Source organism: Rhinoraja longicauda, chromosome 8 (genome assembly GCF_053455715.1).
Source record: "Rhinoraja longicauda isolate Sanriku21f chromosome 8, sRhiLon1.1, whole genome shotgun sequence".
NCBI lineage: Eukaryota > Metazoa > Chordata > Chondrichthyes > Rajiformes > Arhynchobatidae > Rhinoraja > Rhinoraja longicauda.
In genome coordinates, this window is record NC_135960.1 from 21,749,505 (window position 1) to 21,771,513 (window position 22,009).

The 22,009-nt window shown below is 40.8% G+C and overlaps 1 protein-coding gene across 1 annotated transcript in view; it reads left to right on the forward strand.

Annotated features, from left to right (window-relative positions):
• The window catches only part of LOC144595763 (von Willebrand factor D and EGF domain-containing protein), a 178,922-nt gene extending 159,277 nt beyond the window's left edge, over positions 1-19,645 (forward strand). Inside the window, exons 24-31 of the mRNA XM_078403383.1 lie at positions 457-552; positions 2,882-2,977; positions 3,550-3,645; positions 4,431-4,526; positions 4,885-4,980; positions 5,516-5,611; positions 8,153-8,250; positions 16,934-19,645. Coding sequence (XP_078259509.1) covers positions 457-552; positions 2,882-2,977; positions 3,550-3,645; positions 4,431-4,526; positions 4,885-4,980; positions 5,516-5,611; positions 8,153-8,250; positions 16,934-16,954 — 695 coding nt within the window. The 3' untranslated portion in view covers positions 16,955-19,645. The remainder of the gene's footprint in view (positions 1-456; positions 553-2,881; positions 2,978-3,549; positions 3,646-4,430; positions 4,527-4,884; positions 4,981-5,515; positions 5,612-8,152; positions 8,251-16,933) is intronic.
• The last annotated feature ends 2,364 nt before the right edge of the window (positions 19,646-22,009 follow it).

Here is a 22,009-nt window from a genome sequence, read left to right on the forward strand (position 1 = left end):
GGACAATTTACAGAAGCCAATTAAATTACAAACATGCAAGTCTTTGGGATGTGGGAAGAAATTGGAGCTCCCAGAGAAAACCCATGCAGTCACAGGGAGAATGTACAAATTCCATACAGACAGCACCCTTAGTCAGGATCGAACCTGGGTCTCTGGCGCTGTAAGGCAGAAACTCTACCGCTGCCCCACTGTGCCACCCTTCCTAATTCTTTGATAACCTTCCTAAGTCCTAACCTGAGTCAGGGACTCAGTTCCAGTGTTCAACTCAGCCAGAAATATCTCACCACGAGGCAATCTGGTTGTGTCAAATAAATTCTCAGCAGAGCCTGAATCACCACCATCAGATGCTACCCACCAACATTCAAGATGGTAGATTATGCTCTACTAAAATCAGACACCGTTTAATTCAGGTCAAAAACTTTGCACAGTATTAATAATTTGTATTTTTGTGTGCAGCCTTCTGCATTCCAGCTTGTGAGCATGGTGGATCATGTGTTACCAGAAATACCTGCTCCTGCCTGTATGGATTTGTTGGGCCAAGGTGTGAAACAAGTGAGTATATCTGAGTACATTATTTGGTTTGTAATTGTTCTGCACAGCAAAATATTTCTTAGGGAAATGTTAAGTCATACGGGCTTTATCAAAAACGTCCCAATCATTCTTGATATAATTTCCTGGTTATATCAACCACCAGTTGATGAAGTAATATTGGCCACTTGAATGAAACTTCATATCACTAGCCAGGTCTGTTATATTGAAATTGGACCTGTTTGCCTATTTGGAATTTGCCTAAAGAAGCCATTTTGTGCATGATTCAGCACACATTCATTTTCAGGTCTATTCGCAATAATTTGGGCATGAGGGACAATTGCAAGGGTGACATTTCCCCAGACTCGGGTACACATCTAATAAGATCACCTGATACACAGCTTCCATTTTGGCTTTTACTAAGAGAAATGTTTATTAAAGATTACAATACAACAAGGAGTCAACCCCACAGCAAATCGGTAGGGAGGTACTTATTAGGACATTGATGTTTTAGCAGGCTGCCACTAGTCCATGTTACTCCATGTTGTCCACAAGCATCATTGCAGCATTTCTGTATGGTGCAAGATACTATGAACATTGGCCCCTTGATCAGCCCAAAATGGCTGGGAGCCACTGATGGTATTGAGGTAGATTGGGCCTGTTTGTTTAGCCAGTGATACCTTGAGGAACAAGATAGTGCCATGCCTCCCTCCTATCCCACTCCTTTTATGCTGCCTTTCACAGGCTGCCATGCAGAGTGCTCAGTGTCTAAAGGGCCTGTCCCACTTAGGCAATTTTTTTGGCGACAGCCGACGACTGTCAAAGTCATAGCAGATCGCCAAAATTTTCTTTTACCCCACAACAATGACCATGACAATGCCGAGTCAGGTCGAGATTACAGCGTTTTCGGAAACATCGTGAAATTCCCACGCTGTCAATGCTTCTCCGGCGTCCTAATTTTTGCTGAAATCACTGACAAGTCAGTAAGTATTTGAGAGTTTTGAACTATAACATCTTGTATGGGTTACTTAAAAACCAAGCGTCACTGTAACAAGGCATAAACTGGATTTACTTCTAGTTTACTAATAGCAGTATTAAAAATAATAATTTTAAAAGTGGTTAAGTGGATTTTTGTGAAAGGTGTGTGGGCATTCTTTGAAAATGTACGGGAGATGCATATCTGGTTTCTGGGATGCATATCTGTGTTGGGAGCCCACTTTAAATGTAATGGCTGATGGCCATAAACATCGCGAAAATCCCCACGCTTACCTGACCGTCAAACTGTCGCCTCCAATCTATCTGTCAAATGTCTTGACGGTAAGTAAATTGGTTAAACACAAGCATTCTATGGTATTTTGAAATAACTACTTATTTTAATATTATGTGCTTCTAAATGCATTTAAGAGAACCTATCAAACCTGGGGACAGCAGGCGACAGCGCCCGCAATAAGCAACGATACCTGCCGACAAGCCAGCTGTCACCGAGAAGTTTCAAACCGGATGATTTCTCAGTGACGCGCTGAGATCCACTACGATTTTTGGAAGACTCCTCACGATTATGCCCACGATACCCCGGCGAACTGTCGGCGACAGCCTAGTCACCGGCAGTTGCCTTAAAATCGCCTAAGTGGGACAGGCCCTTTAGTCACTTGCCAGCTGTCAGCACAGCAGTTATGCAGGAACTGCAAACTCTGCAGGCAACTGCTGACGTGCTGGTAAAGCTCCTGCACATGATTCAGGTTGAACATCACCCTGTTAGATTTTTAATTTGATTATCCATCAAGTTTCTTGATGTTTTGGGGATCATCGTTTTGAATGATAATCCTAAACATTATCTATTTAGAGCACCACGAAAGGGTGAACTCTGATTTCCATCTCGGATTTGTCAAAATGCCTATCAAAAAGCTTCTTAAACCCACTGTGTTCCAGACACACAGCACCCTCTACTCAAAAAACTTGCCCCGCCAATCTCCTTTGACCTCTACCTCCTCTCACCTCTAAACCTTAAAAAGGAAGGGGTCAATAACTATGAAGAAATGGGAGTGAAGGTTAGAAAACTTGCTTAATTTGTTTGATTTGCATGAGGGTACATGTTTACACATTGGTTGCCAGGGTTGTGTGTTAAAATAGATGAGTAACAACGTTCTCAGGTGCTGTAGAAGTGCAAGATACAATGGCTTTTATGCCATTCACCTCTAACTTAAGCCCCTCTGCCTTCTTATCTATTAAAATATGATACAATATACTTCGATTTCCTTCATTCTGAAGTTGATGAAACAGTGAACCCTTCATCATCTTTACGTTAATGGACGTGATGCGTGCAGTTGAAACTGATGCTATTTTATATTTTTAGTGGTTTGCAATAGACACTGTCAAAATGGTGGAAGATGCACATCACCAGATGTGTGCAAGTGTAAAGCTGGGTGGACAGGACCCTCATGTGAAACAGGTAAATAAACTGGAAGCTTGAACATTAAACTACAGGGAACTAACTTCCCTCCTTAGATGAACATCTATTGGTGTTGATATCATGAATTTTCCAAAGTAAAATACAGCCACATCAATGCCGAGAATTGACATTGGGGAACAGCAGGTTCAATCTTACTTAGACACTTGCAATCTACAGACCACAATATTAAATGTAATAATCTCAGGTGAACATACCTCTCATGTATTTGTTCTCCCTCTCCCTCTATTTTCTCATCATTCTTTAAATGCTGATTATCACATTACTTACCGTAACAACTTTGCTCTGTATCTTATCCTGTTCTCTCCACTGCCCCCAACACAATACCCATTCTGATGAGTGATCTTGGTTCTCCACCAAGTGATGCTGCCTGTGCTGCTGAGTGCTTCTAATACTTTAGTTTTACTTTGGGATTTCCAGCATCTGCAGTTCACTACTCTAAAAGATTTGTGATGTTCAGTTAAACAACATATTTTCCTGTTCTAAAGACGAGGTGTACATTCTCTTGAGTCTTACATGGTTTACCGGTTAATTGACTTCCTCATTTTGTGCAGCTGTTTGCTCCCCCGTGTGTCTCAATGGTGGCATCTGTATTCGGCAGAATGTTTGTATCTGTCCTCATGGTTTCTATGGACTGCAGTGTCAGAACGGTAAGTTCCCTCCCTATTAATTATTTAATGATGAATACATTATTACCTATTATTTATCTGCGGTCTGGAAGTCCAGGGTTGTTGTAAATGATCTTGTCAAGAGTTGCACGAAAGTGGTCTTTTATTCAAACATGGTGGAGATCAGAAATCACTTTTTGAGGGTGTTAGTTTTAATATTAGCACATTAGACATGAAAATCATTCACAAGTCAATTCTCTCCATGTCAGAATATGCACAAAAATTATTCTGTGTGGTAACCATATTTCCACTGTATTGGAATGAATGGCATCAAAAAGCATCAAAAGATTGATGAAAGAACATTTACTATAAGTGGAGAGAGAGAAGAAAATAGCTCTGCCATTTGTAGGAACAAATGGGCTTACATTTAGCGGATTTTGAGTGTAATAATATTATGGGAACTTGCTCGTATGTACGGGTGTCCTTGTCAGATGCTTCTAACCCAGACAACAGCCCATAATAAAGAAACACACATGAAAGCTCTCTGCAAAAAAAAATCTTTTTTTCATTCAACGGCAGTTTTTCAGAATTGCAAAGCCAACCCACTGAACACATCAAGCATGAAAACTAGAAATGAAACCTTGAAACACTTAAAGAATGTTAATGCAGTTCTGAATCAGTGAATTAATCCATCCACCTGCAATAAAAACAAATTAAAGGTTTAAATAATGATTTATAATGATATATCTTGGTCGAACTTAATATAGCAAAAAAAGAATTTGAATGAATGTACCTAAGGGAAAAAGTAAAAGTCTATTCCTTTGCAGCCGTTTGCAACCCCCCCTGTAAGAATGGCGGCCAGTGTATGAGAAACAATTTATGCTCCTGTCCTGAAGGCTACACAGGACGAAGGTGTCAACAGAGTGAGTTCTACAAGTGACTTATGTCAAATATTTTCAACTAATCCATTTATATGACAAATAATTTAACTCTTACTAAGAAAATTCCACATGTTTGCAACATGGACAAAGATCACCCTGTCAAAAAAAGCTAATCAAAACAAGTGCATGGAATTATTTGCCCATTTCTTTATAACACTGGTTTGATTACCCTTATGTTTACAGTTTTTAAACTATTTTATAATTGCCAGTTTAACAGATAAACATCTAGTTGCACAGGGAGGTGGGAGGGATCTTAAAGGACCAACAATATCAGGTTGGCATTGCAAAGACAATGGTCTTTTAATATTTGTAGCATTAGTCTATTTTTTCCTCGCTGTAGGTGTCTGTGAGCCACTGTGTATGAACAGAGGGAAGTGTATGAGCCCGGGTAGTTGTGACTGTCCATCAGGGTGGAAAGGGAAGAGATGTAACCAACGTAAGTACACATTGCAATGAGTAGGAGCAGAGTAATAAAAGTTGACTAATCACAGGAACAAGTTGCTGAACCTAAATAATATGTCCATGTGTATTAACGCATGAACTATTTAATGTTATCTGACCAAACCATTCAAACATTCAATATGCATTATCCTTGCCCTTTAAAATTGTTGATAAGCATTTCAGCAAATGCTTTGTGCCAATTTATTCAAAATCTAAACCATTTTCAGCATAAAGAAATGTCATCTGATTTTAAGTTTAATTCCTTTTGTGATTTTTAATTTATTTTCTTCTCACTGTGGTCTCGACAAATAATGTGCTGTGTAATTTATTGTAACCTTGAAGAACTTTTATTGTTACTGATTTATTATCTCAGTCATAATGGAAAAAAACTCAGCCTCTCAATAATTCTTCCAGCCATTTTTTTAACTTCAAATTTGATCGAATTTAATGCTACCTGATCCAAACACTGTTTAGATTTTATTTTCTCATTAGTATTGAATAGATTTTCAATTATTACTTGTGTTACACAGCGATCTGTCTACAGAAATGCCAGAATGATGGAGAATGCATGGGACCAAGTACCTGTCGCTGTCGGGCAGGCTGGGAAGGAATGCTGTGTCAGATCCGTAAGTAGCTGATGCGTCCGCAATCAATATAATTACATTTTGTGTCACTTTTGATGCGCATTTGTCATGCACTAGCCCTTTAACCTGTGGGCTTTAATCTGTTGGTGATGTGAAAAAAATTGATCTTTAGCCTCTAGAAAACTGCCTGTCTGACCCTTATGCTTCCCTGTACTTAATGTGGATTAGAGAATACCTCAACTCATCAGTCTTTGCAGCTTTTGCGCACTAGTATCCATCCCATTGAATCATACATATCAAGGCAACAAAAAAAAAGGAGGGTACCCTATCATATCTGTGAGCTTATCCAAACAATGCTTTTTTGTCCCTCGGGTGACCACAGGGCCAAGCCCTTTGACCCACAATGTCTGTGCTGAAAATGATGCCAGATTAAACTAATCTATTCTGTTTGCACATGATCCATATCGCTCACTTTCCTGCATATCTGCCACCACTCCAGCCCGTGAGTTCCAGGCTCCCATCACTGTCTGTCTAAAAAAAACTTGTTCCCCCACGCCTCCTTTCAACTTTGACCTTCTCACCTTATAGCAATGTCCCCATGACTTTAATATTTCCACCCTAAAAAAATAGTTTTGACTGTCAACCCTATCTACGCCTCTCATAGTTTTAATCCTTCCCATATTCAAATATTTATTCAGATTCAGATCAGTTCACTGTCATATACATCATGGTGCAATGTCATTTCTTGTTCATATAAAGCTCACAGAGTAAACAATATATGTACAGTAATGACAAAACATTAATAACATTAGTGAGATCACTTATAACTTTCTCAGATTCCAAGTTATCATAAAATGCTGGAGTAACTCAGCAGGTCAGGCAGCATCTAGGAGTGAGGGAATGGGTGACGTTTCGGGTCGAGATTCCAAGTGATCATTTTAAACCAATAATCTCCCCATTGATAGTTCGACAATCTGTTCCCATTTACCTGTTCATCTTGTTTTAATTTAACCAATTAAAAGGAGGGTCGTTGTTTTGTGTTATAACCTTTCTTCAGTGAGGGAGAGAGGGATGGGGGGAAGACATTTGTCATGTCTACAATGCTAGAAACACTGTTTCAATTATCTCAAGACTGAAAATCAACCTTTTTCTGCAGTGCCTTTCTCTTCCAGATGTGATGGAATATGTTAACAGGGAGAAATCTAGAAGCTAGCATAGCAGAACTGGCCTGAGTAAGGGTAAAAAATAGTTACTCCAAACTGAACTCCACTTGGACGATTATTGCTTCTCCATTGAGATAGAGGATCTGGACCCAGAAGCCAGACATACAATTTCAAAATGTGCAGATCACAGTGTTGATAGAGCTGAAAAGCAGAGGTGCTGGATAGAACTTGTACGGAATCTTAGTTACAGCATACTTCAAGTGATGTGAACAGTTCAAGTCTTCATTTGTAACATTGATCAAGCCCTGGAAAAAAATACAAAGAGGATTTATTGGACTGAAACCAAAACTGCGAGATTATACCTATCGGCAACTAAAGAAGCTAGCTCTTTTTCTCTCTAGATAAGACTGATGCTGGGCCTGATAGAGGTCTTTAACATTACGAATATGTTTGATAGTGTAGAAAAGTTGTTTCCAATTGTGGGTGAGAGAAGGAATAGGGCTCATAAATATAAAATGGTACCCGATAAATCTTAAGAGGGAATTCAGGAGAGTCTTTATTCTGTGAGTGCTTTTAATATAAAACTCAATACCTCAAGAAGTAAATGGGATTCTCGTTAATCCGACTTGCCAATGACATTTCACATGCCCTTCTGGCCCTCCTGATTCCATGCTTGAGTTCTTTCCTGCTTTATATTCCTCAAGGGCCCTGTCTGATTTTTATCTTCCTAAACCTTTCATAAGCTTCGTTTTTCTTTTTGAACAAATTTTACAACCTCTCTCGTTATCCACGTTTTCCATACCTTGCAATCATTGTTCCTCCTTCTTGCTGGAACATTGCATCCTGACCTCTGATCATATCATCCTTAAACGACTCCCATGTGTCAGATTTGGATCTACTCAATAAAAACTGCTCCCAATTTGCTCTCCTTAGCTCTTGCCTACTAATGTTGTAATTTGCCCTCCCCTAATATTGCACTTTCCCCCAAGGTCCAGACTAGTTCTGATTCATAATGATCTTAAAACTTGAGGATTTACATTATCATTTGAAGAGGATGCAGGAACAAGCATGAGATTACCGAATATCTAATTGATACACAGGAACCTAATAATCCATTAAAATTTCTGAACCATGACAGTCAAGGCTGAAGATTGAAGCACTTACTAAACCAAAAACAAACCAGATCAAGGTTAAATATCAATGGATTAAACCTAGAAGAGCTAACCGAATTAAATAACAATTTATATCTAATTCTGAAATTGAACCCCATTAGTAAGTTTTGGTGAGAATGATCTAGATGTATTTGAATACTTTCTTGAATAATGAATACTGTTGCTCTATGACTTATGATCTTACTGTGTGAACAATCGTCCCCTATCTGGAGTTTGACTTTATATATTTGTGCCTAATATGTTTCCAGCTATCTGTGAGCAGAAATGTTTGTTTGGAAGTAAATGCATCAGGCCGAATGTGTGTGCCTGCAGGAGGGGATACATAGGATTAGCCTGTGCAAGAAAGGTAATGCAAAAAATTATATAATTAACAATTGTTTTAGATATGATTAAGTTTGGAATAGAATATCTGTAATATTGATCTGTTAACATTTTGAGGATCTAAATACAAAAAGACATTCATTTATATAAATGTTCAATATTCTCATTTACTATTATCCAACTTTTCAAAGACTTTATATTAAGGGAAAAGGGGTAACCCAAGAGAGAATGGGACCCCTCAGAAACCAAAGTGTCATCTATGTGTGGAGCCGCAGGAGAAGGGCAAATTCCTCAATGAGTATTTTTCTGATTTTACCGTGGGGAAGCCTAAGGAACTTTGGAAAGTTAATGGAAATATCTTGAAGACAATATATATTACAGTTGAGGTGTGGACATCCTACGACATATGAATTGTTAGACATTCGGGCTTGTCCAGATATATCCAAGGACACTATGGGTAGCTGGAGAAGAAACTGCAGGAGTCCTGGCTGAGATATAAATGAATCATTGTTCGCCATGGATGACGTGGTGGAAGACTGGAGAATGGCTAATATTGTGCCTCTATTTAAGGCGGCCCGCAAAATCTAGGAACTATTGGCCAGTAAGCCTATTATCCATGGTGGGAAGGTTGCTGGGATGAGGCATGCATGAATTTGAAAAGAAAGGAGTTGATTATGGATAGTTTGCTTGGATTTATGTGTAGATCTATAGATGTAGGCTATAGGGACTTCATCAAGGCCTTTGATAAGGTTCCGCATAATAGGCTGTTCTGGAATATTGGATCGCATTGAATCCAGGAGGAGCTAGCTAACTGGATATAAAATTGGCTTCATGGTAAGAAATAGAGGGTGGTAGGAGAAGATTATTGGACACAGGTCTGTAAAAGTGATGTGTGTCAGGGATCGGTACTGGACCCATTACTGTTTTTCATCTATGTCAATGATTTGGATGAGAATGTGGAAGGTAAAACGAGTTAGTTTGCAGATGACACTAAAATAGGTGACATCGTGGACAGTAAATAGGGTTTTCAAAAATTACAGCGGGATTTTAATTAGTTGGGAAAGTGGTCCAAGGAATGGATAATGGCGATTAATTCAGATAGGTGTGAGGTAGTGCATTTTGGGAGGTCAAACTAGGGCAGGGCATTGACAGTGAATGGTAGGGCCCTGGGGAGTATTGTAGAGTGGAGTAGATAGGGTACTGCGGAAGGCTTTTAAAGTGCTGGCTTTCATCAGTCATGGAAATTAAAATACAGAAGTTGGGGCGTTATGTTACAGTTGTACAAGATGTTACTGAAGCTGCACTTGGAGTATTGTGTTCAGGTTTGGACATGCTGCTGTAGGAAAGATGCCAAAGCTGAAACGTGCAGAGAAGATTTACGAGGATATGGCTAGGACTCGATGGCTCGAGCTAGAGGGAAAGGGTGGGCAGGCGATCAACCTGAAGTCGTTGTGCACGTGGGCACGAATGACGTCGGGCGGAAGAGGAAGGAGGTGCTACAGCGGGAGTTTAGAGAGTTGGGAAAAACACTGAGAAGTAGGACGTCGAAGGTGGTTATCTCTGGACTGCTACCGGTACCTCGTGCTGGTGAGGCCAGGAACAGAGAGATAGAGGGTATGAATTTATGGCTGAGGGGCTGGTGCAGAGAGCAGGGATTTAGATTTCTGGACCACTGGGATCTCTTCTGGGCTAGGGGTGACTTGTACAAAAGGGACGGGTTACATCTTAACAGCAGGGGGACAAACATTCTGGCAGGCAGGTTTGCTAGTGTGACACCTGTGGCTTTAAACTAAGTAGTGGGGGGGAGGGGTTAACAAATTGTGAATATGAAGATGAGGTAAAAGGGAATACAGGAGATATTGCAAAAGACTCTCGGAAGAATGGGAACAGAAGTTCTAGAGGGGAAAAGAAATTAAGGGCAGGGCCAATTGTGACCGATGTGAGAGGGGAGGTAAATACAGAAGTTAAAGTGTTGTACTTAAATGCGCGTAGTATAAAAAATAAAGTGGATGAGCTTGAGGCTCAGTTAGTCATGGACAAGTATGATGTTGTAGGGATCACTGAGACATGGCTACAAGAGGACCAGGGCTGGGAACTGAATATTCAGGGTTACACAACGTATAGAAAAGACATTTATTCACAAAATGCTGGAGTAACTCAGCAGGTCAGGCAGCATCTCGGGAGAGAAGGAATGGGTGACGTTTCGGGTCGAGACCCTTCTTCAGACTGATGTCGGGGGTGGGACAAAGGAAGGATATAGGTGGAGACAGGAAGATAGAGGGAGATCTGGGAAGGAGGAGGGGAAGGGAGGGACAGAGGAGCTATCTGAAGTTGGAGAAGTCAACGTTCATACCACCGGGCCGCAAACTGCCCAGGCGAAATATGAGGTGCTGCTCCTCCAATTTCCGGCGGGCCTCACTATGGCACTGGAGGAGGCCCATGACAGAGAGGTCAGACTGGGAATGGGAGGGGGAGTTGAAGTGCTGGGCCACCGGGAGATCAGTGGCGTTAATGCGGACCGAGCGCAGGTGTTCAGCGAAGCGATCGCCGAGCCTGCGCTTGGTTTCGCCGATATAGATGAGTTGACATCTAGAGCAGCGGATGCAATAGATGAGGTTGGAGGAGGTGCAGGTGAACCTCTGTCTCACCTGGAAAGAATGTTTGGGTCCTTTGATGGAGTTGAGGGGGGAGGTAAAGGGACAGGTGTTGCATCTCGTGCGGTTGCAAGGGAAAGTGCCCGGGGTTAGGGTGGTTTGGGTAGGAAGGGACGAGTGGACCAGGGAGTTGCGGAGGGAACGGTCTCTGCGGAATGCAGAGAGGGGAGGGGATGGGAAGATATGGCCAGTGGTGGGGTCCTGTTGTAGGTGACGGAAATGTTGGTGGATGATATGTTGGATCCGCTGGCTGGTGGGGTGGAAGGTGAGAACGAGGGGGATCCTGTCCTTGTTGCGAGTTGGGGGATGGGGAGCAAGAGCGGAGCTGCGGGATGTAGAAGAGACCCTAGTGAGAGCCTCATCTATAATGGAGGAGGGGAAGCCCCGTTTTCTGAAAAATGAGGACATCTCGGAAGCCCTAGTCTGAAACACCTCATCCCGGGCACAGATGCGGCGTAGACGGAGGAATTGGGAGTAGGGGATAGACTTTTTGCAGGGGACCGGGTGGGAAGAAGTGTAGTCCAGATAGCTGTGCGAGTCGGTGGGCTTGTAATAAATGTCCGTCACTAATTTTTCTCCTGTGATGGAGATGGTGAGGTCCAGAAACGGGAGGGAGATGTCAGAGATAGTCCAGGTATATTTAAGGGCAGGATGGAAATTGGAGGTGAAGTGTAGAAAAGACAGACAGGTGGGCAGAGGGGGTGGGGTTGCTCTGATGGTAAGGAATGATATTCATTCCCTTGCAAGGGGTGACATAGAATCAGGAGATGTTGAATCAGTATGGATAGAAATGAGAAATTGTAAGGGTAAAAAGACCCTAATGGGAGTTATCTATAGGCCCCCGAACAGTAGCCTCGACATAGGGTGCAAGTTGAATCAGGAGATAAAATTGGCGTGTCAAAAATGTAATGCTATGGTGGTTATGGGAGATTTCAACATGCAGGTAGACTGGGAAAATCAGGTTGGAAATGGACCCCAGGAAAGAGAGTTTGTAGAGTGCCTTCGAGATGGATTCTTAGAACAGCTTGTACTGGAGCCTACCAGGGAGAAGGCAATTCTGGATTTAGTGTTGTGTAATGATCCTGATCTGATAAGGGGACTAGAGGTAAAAGAGCCATTAGGAGGCAGTGATCACAACATGATAAGTTTTACTCTGCAAATGGAAAGGCAGAAGGGAAAATCGGAAGTGTCAGTATTACAGTATAGCAAAGGGGATTACAGAGGCATAAGGCAGGAGCTGGCCAAAATTGACTGGAAGGAGGCCCTAGCAGGGAAGACGGTAGAACAGCAATGGCAGGTATTCCTGGGAATAATGCAGAGGTTGCAGGATCAATTTATTCCAAAGAGGTGGAAAGACTCTAAGGGGAGTAAGAGACACCTGTGGCTGACAAGGGAAGTCAGGGACAGCATAAAAATTAAGGAGAGGAAGTATAACATAGCAAAGAAGAGTGGGAAGACAGAGGATTGGGACTCTTTTAAAGAGCAACAAAAGTTAACTAAAAAGGCAATACGGGGAGAAAAGATGAGGTACGAGGGTAAACTAGCCAATAATATAAAGGAGGATAGCAAAAGTTTTTTTAGGTACGTGAAGAGGAAAAAAATAGTCAAGGCAAATGTGGGTCCCTTGAAGACAGAAGCAGGGGAATTTATTATGGGGAACAAAGAAATGGCAGACGAGTTAAACCGTTACTTTGGATCTGTCTTCACTGAGGAAGATACACACAATCTCCCAAATGTTCTAGGGGCCGGAGAACCTAGGGTGATGGAGGAACTGAAGGAAATCCACATTAGGCAAGAAATGGTTTTGGGTAGACTGATGGGACTGAAGGCTGATAAATCCCCAGGGCCTGATGGTCTGTATCCCAGGGTACTTAAGGAGGTGGCTCTAGAAATAGTGGAAGCATTGGAGATCATTTTTCAATGTTCTATAGATTCAGGATCAGTTCCTGTGGATTGGAGGATAGCAAATGTTATCCCACTTTTTAAGAAAGGAGGAAGAGAGAAAACGGGTAATTATAGACCAGTTAGTCTGACATCAGTGGTGGGGAAGATGCTGGAGTCAATTATAAAAGACGCAATTGCTGAGCATTTGGATAGCGGTAACAGGATCATTCCGAGTCAGCATGGATTTACGAAGGGGAAATCATGCTTGACAAATCTACTGGAATTTTTTGAGGATGTAACTAGGAAAATTGACAGGGGAGAGTCAGTGGATGTGGTGTACCTCGACTTTCAGAAAGCCTTCGACAAGGTCCCACATAGGAGATTAGTGGGCAAAATTAGGGCACATGGTATTGGGGGTAGGGTACTGACATGGATAGAAAATTGGTTGACAGACAGAAAGCAAAGAGTGGGGATAAATGGGTCCCTTACGCAATGGCAGGCAGTGACCAGTGGGGTACCGCAAGGTTCGGTGCTGGGACCCCAGCTATTTACGATATACATTAATGACTTAGACGAAGGGATTAAAAGTACCATTAGCAAATTTGCAGATGATACTAAGCTGGGGGGTAGTGTGAATTGTGAGGAAGATGCAATAAGGCTGCAGGGTGACTTGGACAGGTTGTGTGAGTGGGCGGATACATGGCAGATGCAGTTTAATGTAGATAAGTGTGAGGTTATTCACTTTGGAAGTAAGAATAGAAAGGCAGATTATTATCTGAATGGTGTCAAGTTAGGAGGAGGGGGAGTTCAACGAGATCTGGGTGTCCTAGTGCATCAGTCAATGAAAGGAAGCATGCAGGTACAGCAGGCAGTGAAGAAAGCCAATGGAATGTTGGCCTTCATAACAAGAGGAGTTGAGTATAGGAGCAAAGAGGTCCTTCTACAGTTGTACCGGGCCCTGGTGAGACCGCACCTGGAGTACTGTGTGCAGTTTTGGTCTCCAAATTTGAGGAAGGATATTCTTGCTATGGAGGGCGTGCAGCGTAGGTTCACTAGGTTAATTCCAGGAATGGCGGGACTGTCGTATGTTGAAAGGCTGGAGCGATTGGGCTTGTATACACTGGAATTTAGAAGGATGAGGGGGGATCTTATTGAAACAAAAAGATAATTAGTGGATTGGACACATTAGAGGCAGGAAACATGTTCCCAATGTTGGGGAGTCCAGAACCAGGGGCCACAGTTTAAGAATAAGGGGTAGACCATTTAGAACGGAGATGAGGAAGAACTTTTTCAGTCAGAGAGTGGTGAAGGTGTGGAATTCTCTGCCTCAGAAGGCAGTGGAGGCCAGTTCGTTGGATGCTTTCAAGAGAGAGCTGGATAGAGCTCTTAAGGATAGCGGAGTGAGGGGGTATGGGGAGAAGGCAGGAACGGGGTACTGATTGAGAATGATCAGCCATGATCGCATTGAATGGCGGTGCTGGCTCGAAGGGCTGAATGGCCTACTCCTGCACCTATTGTCTATTGTCTATTGACTTCATTCCTTGGAGCACAGGAGACTGAAAGGTGATGTTATAAGTATAAAGTCCCAAGAATGTGAATGCACATATTATTTTTCCCAGAGTAGAAGAATCATGAATTAGAGGGCATAATTTGAAGGTGAGAGGGGAAAGATTTAAAAATTGGGCCCAAAGGACAACATTTTCACAGAGGGTTGTGGGTATATGGAACAACCTGGCAGATGAAGTAGTTGAGGCCGGTGCAATAACAGCATTTAAAAGACATTTGGACAAGTACATGGATGGGCAATATGGGTCAAATTCAGGGAAATTGGACTAGTTCGGATGGGGCATCTTGATCAGCATGGATATGTTGGGCAAAAGGACCTGTTTTTCTGCTGGATGACTCTATGACTTGGTCCTCTAGACTATGGTCAATGCTACAGAACATTCATATAAGGTGCTGTTCCTCCAGTTTGCATATTCACTCTGGCAATGGAGGAGGTTCAGAACAGAAAGATCAGTATGGGAAAGGGAGTTAAAATTGTTAGCGACCATGAGATTCAGTAGGTCTTCGCAGATCGAGCGCAAGTGTTCAGTGAAACAGTCGCAAAGTCTATACTTGGTTTCGCACATGTATAGGAGGCCACATTGGGAACACAGGATGCAATAGATGAGGTCAGAGGAAGTGCACATGAACCTCTGTCTCACCTGGTAGCTGGGGCCCTTGGGTCGTTGAGGGAGGAGGTATAGGGACAAGTGTTACATCTCTTGTGGTTGCAGGGGAAAGTACCTGGGGAAGCAGTGGAAAGAGATGAGTGAACTAAGGAGTTGTGGAGGGAGCGGTCTCTGCTGAGGCGGAAAGGGGTGGAGATACGAAGATGCGACTTGAGGTGGGATCATGTTGGACAAGATCATGTCGGAGAGTGTGATGTGTTGGATGCGGAGGCTGGTTTTCTAGGTTTACTGCCAGACCCGCATCTGCAGTTCTTTGTTTCTGTGTTATTGAGAGATGAAATCCAGATTAGAATGTGTGCTTTTAAAGTTCTTCAGAATTTATGTTGCTTTTGCTTCTTTTGTGTGCCATATAATTAATCAGCAATGCCACTCTGTGAAATTTACAAAGTTGCCATTCTTCCTATAACTTTCACAAACAGCTTAAGGGGACAGGCAACAATATTTTAAAGTACAGAGCAATTTCCATGCTAATCTGTAATTGTTGCTGCTTTCAAATAGTGTGCAGCATTGACTCAAGAAGAAGGCTGCTACAAACAGCCTGGTATCTGTAAAACGTTATCCACAGACAGCTAACATCTGATGACTATTTTGTCCATTGCAGCAAGTTTGAATGGAGAAATTGGACAACATTTTCTTCTTGGGCAACATTTTCACTCAGTAGATAGAAACATAGAAAATAGGTGCAGGAGTAGGCCATTCGGCCCTTCGAGCCAGCACCGCCATTCAATATGATCTTGGCTGATCATCCAGAATCAGTACCCCAATCCTGCTTTCTCCCTATATCCCTTGATACCATTAGCCCCAAGGTTAAGATAGTCTATATCTAAAATGATCTGCTAGAGGAAGGTATAAAAGAGGATTGTTACGACTTTCATAAAACATTTGGACAGATATATGGATAGGAGGGATGTAGAAAACTATAGGCCGAATGCAGGCAAAGGGGACTCACCCCATATCCCAGCTTGGCTGGTATGGACAAGGTGGGCTGAAGGGCCTGTTTTTGTGCTGCATTGCTCTTTGGTTCTATAAAACCATAGTGAATCAGCGCCAAATGCAGGCACCTGATAATCTGCTGATCCAGATTAATTTGAAAAGAAAGCATCAAATACTTAGGGTGGATGTTTATAACTAAGAACATTGTTTAATCCAGTTTTATAATGTACAAGTTAACATATAGTATCCCATGCTGTCCCTCCAATTCTGTGGGAAACATCTGAGGGAAATGTACACTACAATGCCCAAATAATAGTTTAGTTTAGTTTATTTTTGTCACATGTACTGGGGTACATTGAAAGCTTTTTGTTGTGTGCTATCCAGTCTACGAAAAGACTATATATGATTAAAATCAAGCTGTTCACAGTGTACTGATGCAGGATATAGGGTATATCATTTAGGGCAAGATGAAGTTTATTTAAAGATATACACAAACTACTGGAGTAACTCAACGGGTCAGTCAGCATCTCTGGAGAAAAAGGATAGGTCCCGACCGGAGACGTCACCAATCCTTTTTCTCCAGAGATGCTGCCTGACCCGCTGAGTTACTCCAGCACGTTGTGCCTTCTCTTTGGTATAAACCAGCAACTCCAGTTCTTTGTTTCTCCATTTAAAGATAGTTCAAAGGTTTTCATTGGAGTTGATGGGAGGTAAGGAAAGCATTCCATCAATAGGAATAAAATAAGTCGAACTAATAAAAGTATGAATTAGAATCCACTCTCCCTGAACTCTGTCTATTTAGCACCCCACTTGATTTTACAGTCTGTACCTTGACCATGCCAGTCATTAAAATTATCCCTTTTAATAGCATTCAGCTACTCAAGCCTGTTATCAAAGGCCTATTCAGAGTTGTTACCATACCAACATAAACATGTAACATCCTGCTTTAATATAATGCAAAAATGAGTTTGATTCATACCACTGTATTTTCCATCCATTGCAGCTTCCAGTTGGACGTGGATGATAAGGTGAAACTGTTGCAACCGGTTCTTCTGATCTGTATGCAGTTACCACAGTGGATCACGCATTCACAGAGCTGCATGGTGAAATGATGTGAGGAATGCGTCACGGCCTGTATATTTTCACATCAATACATCTTAAAGAAGTGATTTTAACCTTCCCCAGAAAATTATATTGCCATTTAACTGAAATGTTAATTGCAGGAAACAAAGATGTTGCTGTAAGTTATTGCATAATTTATATATAATCAACTAAATATAATTTTTGAAGTCATTTTACAGGATGGTCGACTGTACTTTACGGGTCCCAGTATTCCCCTGTAGTTTGACTACCTCATAGACATAAAATCTTGTTTTCTCATGGGACCTACACTCTCTGCTAAGACAGTTTAAAGTTCACACTGCAGTGTTTGCAAGCTGAATCTCACAGCACATGACCCTTGACCTGCACTACAGTTATGTATTGCAACATCATGCTATTCTCTGCTTTTATTTCAATGGTGCTAATATTTTGGAAACCCCTTGCTGATGTTTATTTCAATTTTTTTTTTAAACAATATTGCAGTAAAAGTCCACGTTTTGTCATTCTCCTTGCATATATTGCTAACTTAAAATTTAGAGATTGTTAATTCTCATCACACAACTCTATAATTTGGCCACAATTGACAATTAGAGATGGAAAGATGATTAACAGGGCAAATTAGAATGTCAGTCTGAATTAATAAGAGTGATGAATGTAAGATTAACCTATTGCTGCACAGTTTTGCATCTTCCCCATGTCTCAGTTAGTCCAGGAATGCACAGTTCTGAAACAATTGCTCCAGTGCAAAATGTTCCTCTCCCTACTACCGACGTCCCTCAGTTTAATGTGAGCAAAAAAATGTTCATGAAAACTAAGTCCATGTACTCGCTGATTGCAGTTCATTCTTTGAAGAAAGCAATTGTATTTGGCAAGTGAGGATAAAGAAATTTTCATTGGAGCCTTGGAATCCTTTTGAGATGTGAGTAAGATTAAATATTTATGTCAGATTAAAATCAATTTCTAATAAATGTAAACACAATAATGCATATAATATAAATCACAATATAAATCAAAACATCTTTTTTTGAATTATTCCTCTTAAAATATAACCATTTTATAGCCATATATTTGATAGAAAAGGAGCAGGAAAAATACTGCAGTTGGAACAATTAAGTCATTTTTTTGAAGAGCCAACACAGGCATAATAAACTAAAATAAACACTGCGAGTGTAATATTCAATCAATTGGTAATCTCAAACCAAAGACTATGGGCAGTTTCATACAGAGCCTAGTTATTTCTAGTCCTAAATTAAAGGAAGATATAAGAGCTTACATTGGGACTCATAATAGCAATGCAATGTCACAGAGAGACATCAGAGTGGATGTAGGATGATGTTAATTCTCCATCCCTCTTTGACCTGCCTGTCTGTGATCTGTATTTTTATAACAAGTCCTAATGTGAACTTGAAGAACAGCAGCACATCTACCACTGCGCCAGATTGGAGCATTCTCGATTCAATGTCAAATTCAACAATTACAAATACCTTTTTATATCAGAACAGCCCTGTTCAATTGTGGGTTATCCATCTCTAAAACCTACTTAGACACAAAATGCTGGACTAACTCAGCGGACAGGCAGCATCTCTGGAGAGAAGGAATGGGCGACGTTCGGGTCGAGACCCTTCTTCAGACTTATACTTACCTGTTCTTTCTTCACCTGCATTGACTTGATCTACAGGCCATTTCATACAGCTCTGGCCTGCATTTCACAGGTTTTCCAATCAACCAGATTGTTTCATGAACAATCTATTACCCCTGCACACCTGGCGAACATAAATATTTCCTGAGTCCTCTTCATCCATATCCCATCCTCTGTAATTAAAACAAACTTGCCTACTCCTCCTCTAGGCCTCCTCACCTGTGTAGACCTATTGCAGTTCCTTGTTTCTTACTTGCTTTCTTTATTTCCTAATTGTAAACAAGGGTCTTTGATCTAGAACGTTAACTCTATTTCTCTTTCCACAGATACTACTTGACCCGCTGAATGTTTCCAAAATGTTCTGTTTCTATTTCAGATTTCCAACAACTGCAATCTTTTGACTTTCATTCAGCTGCACAAAGTTTAATTTTAAATTTAGCCTTTCCCTTTTGTTTCTGGAGAAAAAAAACATTTTTTCCATTAATTAACGCAAATGTGAAGTATGGGTGCTTACAAATTTGTCACTGGCCACACGTCTGAGGCACTGAATTAAAGGAATATTGGCAACTCTTTATGAAGTAACATGACATATAGTGTAATTTAAAAAAAACCTTAATATGGTAGATAGAGCAACAGCATTGCTATACTGAGTTTTGCCCCAATAAAAAAAACGTGCTATTTTTTAAACTTTGAAATTGTCTACACAGTTTGTCACACGAGGAGAATTGGAACCAAGCTCTAATTGTATCCTAGTGTTCAGCTTACATTTAATCAGAGCAGAAAAATGCACAATATTATAAATTTAATGGTCAATCCATCAATATTCAACAGCAACTGTGGAGACTAAAACAATGCATGGACATTTTTTTCCCACATTTTCCATTCTTTTGTAACAAACTAACTTATTGGTTTACTGAAAATATTAGTTTTATGAAAATGTTTTTGTACAATTTGCTGATGTATATAAAACAAGAAATTGAGTATATCCATATAATGTTTAAAACCAAATTTGTAATATTTCTAGTTAATTTGTGAAAACTAATATTGAGTTGTGATGTATATAGACAGTGCTCAGATGGATTTGCCATACATATAATTATATAAACTGTTCATAAAAACAACCTAAAGTATTCTTTTGTTCATTTTATGCCATCAAAAAGTATTGGTTACGCTGTTAAGCCACATTTGGAATATTGTGTGCAGTGCTGATTGCTGCATTACTGGAAGAATGTGGAAGCTTTGGAGAGGGTACAAAAGAGGTTTACCAGGATGCTGCATGGATTAGAGGGTATTAATTATCAGGAGATGTTGTCCTAGCTTGCATTGTTTTATCTAGAGCATCAGAAGCTGAGGAGAGACCCGGCAGATGTTTATGCACAGACCTGGCAGGCTGTCAGGATCCTTTTCCCATAATGAGAATATCCAATGCTAAACAGCATCGCTCTGAGATGTGAGGGGAGATGTTTAAAGGACATATGCAGGACAAATATTTTACATGGAGTGAAAGTTCCAGGAACGTGTGGCTAGGGATGGTGGGGGAAGTAGATACGGTAGTGGCGTCTACAGGACTTACAGATAGGCACATAAATATGCAAGTAATGGAAGCTTATGGATTATTTGCAAGCGGAAGGTATTAATTTAATTTGGCATTATGTTCAACACAGACATTTGTAGGCTCAAGGATCCATTCTTGTGCAGTATTGTTCTGTGTTCTATCTGAATAGAGAGGTGTTCCTCTGAAGCAATGAAGCAAGACTCCAGGAGATGACAATAGCCCATTCCTCATAATTGCATTAGTTGCCAACGATTTAGCTTGGTATAATCGGAAATGCCCTGCTCACTCAAGGGCTTGTTAAAGGACTGCAGCAAATCTATTTCCACCACTGTGCGATATTCTATTCCAGCAGCAATAACTACTTCAATACTCTCCCAATTACAATTTGAGGAGAAAATTGGACATGAATGACAAGCAAGTGCCCTTGAAGATAGAACTGCTAACTGCATCAATTTGTTTTCCAGAAGGCAGGGTAAAGTTTATGTTTTACCAAGACTGCAGCCTTCAGTTCCAAACTATTTAAATATCAATGGATATGTAGTTAGAAATTAATTGATAAATTAAAGGAGAAGGATACAACGTGTAACATAAAGTACATAATTTGCACAGGGCTATAATTCAGACAGAGTGCCACTTTCTGACAGTCTGTAATTACTGTGGGGAAGAGGTGAGGATAAAAGCTGAGCTAGGCTGAAAATAGAGCTTATGTACCAAATTATTGTGTTGGGTGCTGGCTGGTGCTTACTGAACTATGGCAGAATTCTCTGCTTAACAAGGAAAACAACCACAAAGAGCTGAGTCCAAATTTTCCATAATACTGACTTCGCAATTTGCAACTTAATGGTTTGCTTTGGAGGTCGTGATGAATGGGCCAAAGAAAATACGAGTGGACATGAAAACAAACTGAGGTTAGCTTGCTCAGCATTCAGGCGACATCACATTACTGTTTTCCACTTTACCTTTAGATTCAAATATCGAAGAGCATTCAAGTGTGCGAAAAAGAGTTTTGACTGTTTCCCAATACTTCACATCAGTAGACAATAGTCTTAAGTCATTAACACTGTCGGCAGCAGATACTGAATTATTCCCTGGCCTGGTTTCATTAATTGTAGCCTATGGGCTTTAAAGAAACACTGAAAAATCATATGCCTTCGGAGTATAATGCAGCAAATAGTAATAAACAAATTTCAGCCTGAGGAAAGAAGTGTTGCCACCGAGATAACAAAAATAAATTGAAAGTCTATAATAATAATCTCAGCTTTCATTTTTAGCCAGTGCAGTACATTTATGTTTCTGCTCTGTATAGCATATGTTTTGGCTCAGTGATTCAGCTGCTATGCCAGAAGGCTTGATCACAAAACATCAGGCAGACACTCCAGTGCATGATAGAGAGGTTGAGATTTCAATGTTTTCATCGCTCCATCCTTCTTTTCCAATTCCAAACTGAATATTCAGTTTATTTGTTAGCAGGACTATTATCACCAATGATACCGATAGAATTGATACAATAGTGGCATCTAAGATGCTTTTAGGTAGGCACATGTATAAAATCATGAAAGGAATAGATCGGGTAGATGCACAGAGTCTCTTGCCCAGAGTAGGTGAATCGAGGACCAGAGGACATAGGTTTAAGGTGAAGGGGAAAAGGTTTAATAGGAATCTGAGGGATAACTTTTTCCACACAAATGGTGGTGGGTGTATGGAACAAGCTGCCAAGAGGTAGTTGAGGCTGGGACTATCCCATTGTTTAAGAAACATTTAGAGAGGTACATGGATAGGACAGG